At 47.7% G+C, this 9,077-nt stretch overlaps 1 protein-coding gene across 1 annotated transcript in view; it reads left to right on the plus strand.

The window, feature by feature from the left end:
• ZNF641 (zinc finger protein 641) overlaps positions 1 to 1,875 on the plus strand; it is a 9,644-nt gene extending 7,769 nt beyond the window's left edge. Inside the window, exon 6 of the mRNA XM_004384536.3 lies at positions 596 to 1,875. Coding sequence (XP_004384593.2) covers positions 596 to 1,350 — 755 coding nt within the window. The 3' untranslated portion in view covers positions 1,351 to 1,875. The remainder of the gene's footprint in view (positions 1 to 595) is intronic.
• The last annotated feature ends 7,202 nt before the right edge of the window (positions 1,876 to 9,077 follow it).

Below are 9,077 nucleotides of genomic sequence, written 5' to 3' on the forward strand. Positions count from 1 at the left end.
TCTGTAAATTATTGTGCAAATTAAGTATGTTAGCATATTAAAACAATAGCACAGTGTCTGGCACAAAATAAGCTCTCAGTAAATGTAAGTGGTGGTGATTGTTGTTCAACCACCCACGCACTGTGGGAGTTCCTTCTACAATGTCTCTAGTATTGCTGACAGGTGGTTACCCAGCCTGTGATGATCACAGCACAGTCCTTAACCCTTTCCATGGCTCAGGCAGGTGATTAATAGTAATAAATAAATAACAGTAGCATATACCATTTACTAAGTGCATACTAGGCAGCAAGTACTGTGCTATCTATCTTATAACGACCTTGAAGGAGAAGTGTTATTATTCCCATTTTACAAAAGAAGAGATGGAGGCTTAGAGAAGTGGGAGAGCTGAGATTCCCACTTGGGTATCTGCCTACTAAACTGAGGCTTTTAACCTCTACACCAGTTGCACTGTCTTGTACATTAGAATCTGTTCTCTTGGCTTTTCTAGGGTGAGGCTTGGCCCTGGCAGGCATCATATAGGCTCATCTGTGACTTGGGTCCTGGAGTACTCTCTTGTGACTCCCCTCTTAGGGTTGATATTTTCCCTTCTCCACAGGAGATGGAAGTGAGCACGAGGGGGACACCCCTGAACTAGAAGCAGAACCTCCCAGAATGTTATCCAGTGTGTCTGAAGATACTGTTCTCTGGAATCCAGAACAGGATGAAAGCTGGGATTCCATGCCCAGGAGCTCCAGAGAAATGCTTCTGGGCCCACCTTTTCTTCAGGAAGATAGTTTCTCCAATCTTCTGTGTAACACAGAGATGGATTCCCTTTTAAGACCCCACACATGCCCTCAGTGTGGGAAACAGTTTGTGTGGGGCTCCCACCTTGCCAGGCACCAGCAAACCCACACTGGGGAGAGGCCCTACAGCTGCCTCAAATGTGAGAAGAGCTTTGGGCGAAGACATCACCTGATCCGGCACCAGAAAACCCATCTACATGACAAACCCAGCAGGTGCTCTGAGTGTGGCAAGAATTTCCGATGCAACTCCCATCTGGCCAGCCACCAGAGAGTGCATGCAGAAGGCAGATCCTGCAAGCCTCTAGAGGCTGGGGAGAGTCCCGGTGCCAGGAAACGGCAGCGCACCCCACCAGTGCCAAAGTGCCATGTGTGCACCGAGTGTGGGAAGAGCTTTGGCAGAAGGCACCACCTGGTGAGACACTGGCTGACCCACACCGGGGAGAAGCCCTTCCAGTGCCCTCGCTGTGAGAAGAGTTTTGGCCGCAAACATCACCTGGACAGGCACCTGCTGACCCACCAGGGACAAAGTCCCCGGAGTAGCTGGGACAGAGGGACATCTGTCTTTTGAAATCTGTTTCTCTGCAGCTGTGGTCAAACCCATCAGTTGGTGCTACCAGGAGTCTCTGCCAGGGCTGCCCTTCTCCTGCACCCCAATGACCAGAATCATGAGTGTTAGCCCCATCTCTAGAAAGATGAGGTTCCAGCATTGGGCAGAGCATTTCTCACCAGTTCTGTGAGACACGCACAAAAATAGGGCTCTTTATACAAAAAATTTTGGGAAACAGTACATACTATATGGGCTGATATTTAGCCTGAGCCCATTTTCAAGGATACAGTGGTACCAGCAGTTTGTGGCTGAGGTCCATTTTGATTGATTGGAGCCCATGCCACACGAGTTGTTAAATACTTTCGAGTTATCAGTCTTGTATACTATAACTAGTATATTTTCTCTCTCTTTCACACACACATATCAGCACAGTATGCACATTAGCATACTAAGGCTCTGAAAACTTTTGCAGTAGAGCAAACTGTTAAGCCTGTCTTAATGTGGTGTTTCCTAAATTTATTTGACCTCAGAACCCTTTCTATTTCACATCCCACAGAACTGGTAACTCCGTGAAACACACTCTGATGAACATTGGGTTAGAGAGTAATGAGGAAACAGGAGAGGAAAGAGATAGTGATGAGATGCCCAGAGCCCCCTTATTTATCCAGATGAAAGCCGGAGGGGCAGACCTCGTGGCATCATCCATACAGACCTCCACACCTCACACTACTCCCTGCTGAAAGAATAACCTCTCCACCCCCTTATGCCTACCCCTTTCATCCTGCACATACATATATCCAGCTGAGAGATCACACTACGTGCTAAGAGATGAAACGTACATACCCTCAAGTAACCCAGGCCCACACAGAAAAACAAACAATATCCCCTTGAACAGACGCCCCCCTCCTCTTGGCTGTGTCTTCATGTGTCTGTGTGTATCTGTGTGCAGGGTCTTTGAAGAGAGCATACTAAATACAAACTGTACAAGCTAAGTTTCCTGAGGGCTGTGTTGTGGAGATGAGGGTAGTGGAGCTGTATGGGGTTTTCTGTTTGTTTTGTTTCAAGATAGGAAGTAATCTGAAAGACTTTAGGAGCCTAGTGGAAAGGACTAAGTGATGGGTTAAGTTGTGGAAATTGAAGTATAAAGCTTTACCCACCATCACTGAGATCAAGACATAACTGAGGATACATATGCCTGCGTCTAAATCTCTGGGCCACAGATTGTTTTGGGAGGGGAGGAGAGAGAAAGATCCTCAGTGAAGTGAGTTTTTTTCTTGTTGATTTCCAGCAAGCTTTGTGGTGAGTGGGCTGTTTTGTGTAAGTGCTGGGCAGGTAGGGCAAGGATCACAGTGCTTGCAAGTTGTCATGACTCTTGTTTGACTTTGATTGCCTAGTCAAAGGGGCAGAATCATTCTTGAGGATCTTATTCTCCCAGAAACAAAACTTTAGGGGAAATGGCTGTGGCTTAGCTTTTCAGTTGATGCAGAGTAATAAGCTTTCCAGTTGGTTTTTCTCCCGATTCTAGAAAGGTGTTCACACTAAGACTGTTAACTCCAGGATTTGCATAAGTATTCTAGCATCTGTTGGTTGACGAGTTGGTCGTTGTTTCTCTTTGTTGATGATTGTGTTAATACCAGTCTTATAACTTGAAACTTATCTAGTATGTAAGAGCAGTTTGGGGTTAGGGAGGGAGAGGAACAAAGAGGATGAAAACGGGATGTTTTCTCTTTATTGCTTAGATTCTGATTTTCCCCTAAGACACTTATTTCTCAATCATAAATTGGTGGAATTAACCAGAGATAAGAGGAAGGGAGTTACAACCATCTTGTTTAATGACAGTCCCACTTGCATAGAAAAACCTGGGTAAATCATAGTTCCTCAGAGTCCTGAACTCAAATGGAGCTGAAAAGAGGGTCATTTTGCTGACTGGGCTTCTTAGAATGGATGTGACTTGAGCAGCCCTCCCTCCACCTCCCATATGCTGCTTAGAGCATCCTCTCTTCTTTGCCTGGAATGCTCTTTGCTTATGTTCTTATGAATAGAGCAAAATGACCAGCAAGATGGCAGGTCTTGCCCTAGGTCCTCAGAGACAGGAGTATTTTTAGGATCAGTATTAGGAGATGCCCCAGGAAATAGTAAAGTATTGGGTTCCAGTGGTGAAAGTAGATTATGCCGTTTCCTTTACCCTCCCACTTTGCCTCAGTCTTTAATACATATCAGCTGTATATAAGCAATGGTTCAGACCTGTTTTGGATCACAGACCCTTTTAAAAATCTGATAAAAACCAGAGCCCATCCATGGAATTGCTAAACTGGGGCCAAAGAAGGGGAGTTACCTGACCCAATATAGTCATTTCATATTTGTGTTAAGAATTACGGGACAAGGATCACTAAATATTATAAGGACTGAGATACCAGAAGGTGAGGATAGGGTGTGGTATTCAATGACTAGAAGGGTATTGCTTACATTCTACTCTATGTTTTAAAAATATCTAACATGCTGAGAAATCCAGCTCCTTACCAATCTTGTTTTAAGGACTTTGTGGAAGGTGGCATTCCTTACTATCAGAAGAGCATTATATGGGGTTCTTCTGAACCAGAGGCATGACATCACGCCTCTTAATCACCAGTTGTTAGCCTCCAACCTTTTATCTGTTTTAGTAATTATAAGGATAAAAAGTGAAGCCCCCAAAGCATAGGTGCAGTCATAACACCCAACTGAAAGGTCTCATGAAGTCTAAGGGCCTTCTGCGGAAGGGGCAACCCTTTGAGTCATTTCTGGTGTACCATTCTCTTTTCTACCTCAGTCCAACACCATCTCTCCTTGGACGAAAAATAAAGTAACAGCCATCAGATGGGTGAATAGATTTGAATGATTTTTCCCACTCAGAATCTGCCTCAAACTCTCATCTTCGTCCCAACTCCCTCTGTCACGTGTCCTCTCTACCCCCTTTAAATGTGTTCACTCTGGGCAAAATGTATAACAGAGAAGTTCATCTTCAGGAACCTGTCTCCTTTTTCCCTCTGTGGTACCTCTGCTCTATTCAGGGCCCAAGTATTCTCCCCTTTCCACCCCATCAAAGAATCTTTTATATAGAAGAATGTAGCCCAAAATGTTGACTTTTCCCAGGGCTATTTACATTTTAAGCCTTACCTCTAATTGTGGAAGAAAAAGCTTGCCCCTTATTAAAGCAATGCTCTGCCTTCGGAGGGGGTGGGCCGTGGTGAGTCAGTGGTAGAATTCTTGCCTTCCATGCTGGAGACCCGGCCAGTGTACCTCATGCACAGTCACCACCTTTCTGTCAGCGGAGGCTTGTGTGTTGCTGTAATGCCAAATAGGTTTCAGTGGAGCTTCCAGTTTAAGACGGACTAGAAAGAAAGGCCTGGCAATCTACTTCAGAAAAATCAACCAATGACAGCCCTATGGATCACAATGGTCCGATCCTGTTGTGCATGGAGTCATCATGAGTGGGAGGTGACTGGAGGGCAGCTAACAGAAACAACATGCCTTCAAAGAGCTAACCCAACCAACCCAACCCACTACCATCAAGCTGATTCCTACTCATAGCCACCCCATAGGGTTTCCCAGGCTGTAAATCTCTATGGAAGCAGACTGCCACATCTTTCATCTGCGAAGCCGAGGGTGGGTTTGAACTGCCAACTTTTCGTTTAGCAGCCAATTAACCACTGCACCATCAGGGCTCCTTGCAAAGAGCTAAAGGGCTGATAACCCGGGATAATATCCCTCCCTTTCTAGCACTCCTTCAATCAAACCACTGTTGTCTATTTCCATCAAGGGCAAGATGAGTCCTGACTCAGGTCCAGAGGGTCTAGAAGGCAGACTCTTTCCATCTGTATTCAGAGGGGTGCACTGGATGGGGGTGGGGCTGGGCAATGACAACAGGAAAGTGAAATCTATTCTGCTTGATCTCTCAAAAAGCCTGAGCTGGCAAAATTTCCCTCTATTTCCCAGGATGCTATATTAGGCAGCAGTGTTTCTTTTCTCAAAGTGGGACTAGCAGCAGTAGCATCACCTGGAAATGTGTTGGAAATGAACATTGTCAGGCTCTACCATAGACCTACTGAATTAGAAACTATGGGAGTGGAGCCCAGCAGTCACTTTTAACACACCCGCCAGCATATCTGATGAAAGCTAAAATTTAAGGACCACTGGCTAAGGAATTCAAATTCCATTTAAAGTGGTGGCCCTTGCCCTCTTCAAATGGGTAGGGGGAGGGGATCGTCACACCCCTTTTGTCAGGTTTATTTTCTGCAACCTTGCTAGGCTTGTTACTCCCCAATTCTGTTCCCCTTCCAGTCTCAAGATCTTCCCCAACATTTAAATCAGTGAAAGAATTGAGGTCAGTCGCCAATTTCAGAAACTGTGGTCAGGCAACTACCAAGTTCCCTTGGTTGGTTGAGGCTGGAGTTTCCGAAATAGGCACTGAGGATACTTGGGTCCAGAAACCTGAAAGGACAGAAAGGAGCAGAGCCCCCAAAGAAGGGAAATGCAATGTAAGACTGGCATCTGAGGAAGTGGCCTTCCTTTGCTAGTTATCTAATAAGCTGCCCTGGAAGGGGAATGGGTAGGCATTCAGCACAGAGGCAGAAAGTAAGGCCAGCTGTGGCCAGGTTTTCCAACCTCACAATTGGATTGGAGACTAACATGGGACCATGCAGTGGATTTCTAACCATGATTTGGCCTATCCTATAGGCAAGGTAAGGAGCCCTGGTGGCAGGGTGGTTAAGCGTTTGGCAGCTAATGGAAAGGTAGGTGGTTTTTGAACCCAGCAGCCACTCCGTGGGAGAAAGATGTGGCAGTCTGCTTCCATAAAGACTATAGCTTTGGAAACCCTATAGGGCAGTTCTACTCTGTCTTACAGGGTTGCTGTGAGTCGGAGTCAACTTGAAAGCAACAGGTTTGGGGTTTTTTTGTTTATAGACAAGGTGGGAGTACCTAGGTGGTGCAAACGGTTAAGCGCCCTCGACTACTAGCTGAAAGGCTGGCGGTTTGAACCCACCCAGAGGCACCTTGGAAGACAGGCCTGGCAATCTACTTCCAGAAGGTCACAGCCTTGAAAACCCTACAAAGCAGTTCTACTCTTCACACATGAAGTCGCCATGAGTCAGAATCAACTCAACAGCAGCTGACATTGGCAAGGTCAGGAGTTCATGGGTGCTGCGAACACTCAGCTACTAACTGAAAGTTTGACAGTTTGAATCCACCCAGAAGTGCCTCAGAAGAAAGGCCTGGCATCTACTTCTGAAAGATCACAGCCATTGAAAACCATATGCAGTGCAGTTTGCCATAAGTCGGAAGTGACTCAATGGCAACTGGTTTGAAGTGTTTTGGTTTTATGGGCAAAGTCAGCAGGAGCATCAGGGTGCCCCTACGGTGTGAGAGAGAACCAGGCTCATTGAGAAAGGTGTGACATAGGTGAGATTCAAACTCAGACTCTGTTTACTAGGTAGAAGTTGTAGCCAATTAAGCCACAGCACCCACATCAAAAATGCATTCTCTTTCCTCCAAATGGTGAGAGGAAAATGCCATCTATGTCCACCCTGAGAAGAGCCCTGCAGGCTGCAGGGCTGTCTAGGCTCTGCCAATTAAAGCTCAAAGTGTTATTAAGAAGAAGAAGAAAAAAAAAAGCATTCCCCTGGTTTGAAGATTCTGTCCAATACAGGCTGTAGGAAGGGATGTCTTGTAGGCTGTGGTCCTACCATCTCTTCCAGCTTCTCTCCCAGGTGCCCCAGAACTGAACTGACAGTTGAAAACCTGCCACCCGTGTTGGGCTAACCAAGGTCAAAAGGTTAGGGTGGATTTAAACATCTTTGTGAGAGATGATCAGCCCCTCTCCTCCCAGGCTATGGGAAACTGGTTGCAGCTGTCTTCAATTCCAGGCCTTAGGCCTGGCCTCTTTCCTGTCACTGCCTCTATTTACCCAATAGGCAGCGCTCTTCCTCCACTCTTAGCTCCTACTTCTCCAGTTTGCTTTGGTGTGTGTTTTGGTTTGGTTTGGTTTGGTTTCTTCTGGGGAGTGCCACCCTTCCCCAGTGTATTTGTTCTTTCCAAGCCCCATCCTTCTCCTTCCATCACAGTCTCTCTCTCCAAGCTTCTGGTTAGTTCCATTCCATTATGAGCCCACCACCTGTCCCTCTGCCTACTGTCCAGTTTCTTTTCCACCAGCTCTAAGCCCACTAAGCAGGGGTCAATTTCTCACCCTTCCACTTTCTTCTCCCTGATTCTTGGCTGTAGCAGCGCAGCTGCCATCTCACCTGCTCTGCATCTTTCTCCTTCTCACATACACACCTCACATCCGGACTTGGTGAAGGTCGCCGGTGTTATGAACGGTACTACCCAATCCCAGCCCTTTACTCCATTCACTACAGAGCTTCTTCCCTTGATGTAACTTCTAAAGTTGCTTTCCACTTTTCACAGTTTTTATTTACTCTGTCCCTTCCTGGCTCTTGTAGCTCCTGAGATTACCCTCAATTCTATAAGCTATCTTTTGCGTGCCTACTATATGCCAAGTGCTGGCTGTTCCAGGCCTGGGGGGATCCAGTATGAATATGATCCCCGTCTCCACAGGGTTCCTTAGCCGAGCACTCCCCCGCCATGACTTTTCCTGCCACTTGTCTCTTGCCACTGCGTGCCAAGGCGCCCTCCTCCCAGGAGGCTTTGAGCTGTGGTGCCCACTTGCGGTCCAGTCCAACACTGGCCCCCCTAGTTCTATGTTGCTGCCCCGTGCCTGCAGAATTTCTAGCTATTGTCTGCCTTGGTTCCCTCCGAATTACTGTGAACTTCCTATGGATTATCAAAGAACCTTACTTAAGAATCTATACTAAGCTCCTTACGGTCTCTGTCAGTTGAATAAAGGACGTGCTGGCTGTATCATTGACTTCCTCTGTCCGTCCTCTCCTCCACGTTGCTCTCCATTCCACACGCCTGTCTGCTGATAAAAAGGCTGCAACAAAGTGGAGAACGCCGAGCAGCTCAGGTGGCTGTTGCGAAGCCACGGGCGAACTTCCTCACCGCCTCCGCCTCTCGCGAAACACCGACCTGGAGACGACACTGGTTGGGGCGCGCCGCTCTCTCCTGGGGTGGGCACCTGGTCAGAGGAGCCGCCTCCCAGACGTCTCTCCCCGGTCAGCTTCAGCCAGGGGGGGACGCGACCCAATCTGAAGATCCAGCCCGACGCCGCCAGTTGTATGTTCCTACTGAGCGCAGCGGCGGGGAAGTGCCGAGACGAGCCCGCGCTAGGGTGAGGCGAACGAGGCGCCTAGGGCGCAAATTTTAAGGAGGCACTCAATCCCAGGGTAGACACTGCTCTGGTGAGCCCCTTCGAGTGCTGAGCCCGAGTCTGGAGTTCAGGGTGGCGCTGGTGACTGCGAATTGCCCGCCGAGGCAGGTTCGCAATAATTGGAGATTTATCCTGAGCCATGTGAGGCATGCACTATCACCCGGACTAAGTTGGGCAGGCACCTGGTCAGCCAGACGCGTTCATCGCTGAGGGTGAAGAGGAGGGGTGGGTATAGAGAGGATACTGCAGAAAATGGCTGTGAAAAAACAGGGAGCCGTTGACCTACTGACAAAGCCTCCAAACTCTGGGGCTTCTCTGGGGCTGGGAGAGGAAACCGCCTTGCAGGCATTGAGTGTAACCCAAAGGCTTTGCTTTTCTTGGATATTACTGTTAGCTTCGGTCCAGTCGCCCAGGCTCATGGTGACCCCATGCACAACATGACCATTGA

This window comes from Trichechus manatus, unplaced genomic scaffold, assembly GCF_000243295.1.
Source record: "Trichechus manatus latirostris isolate Lorelei unplaced genomic scaffold, TriManLat1.0 scaffold00123, whole genome shotgun sequence".
NCBI lineage: Eukaryota > Metazoa > Chordata > Mammalia > Sirenia > Trichechidae > Trichechus > Trichechus manatus.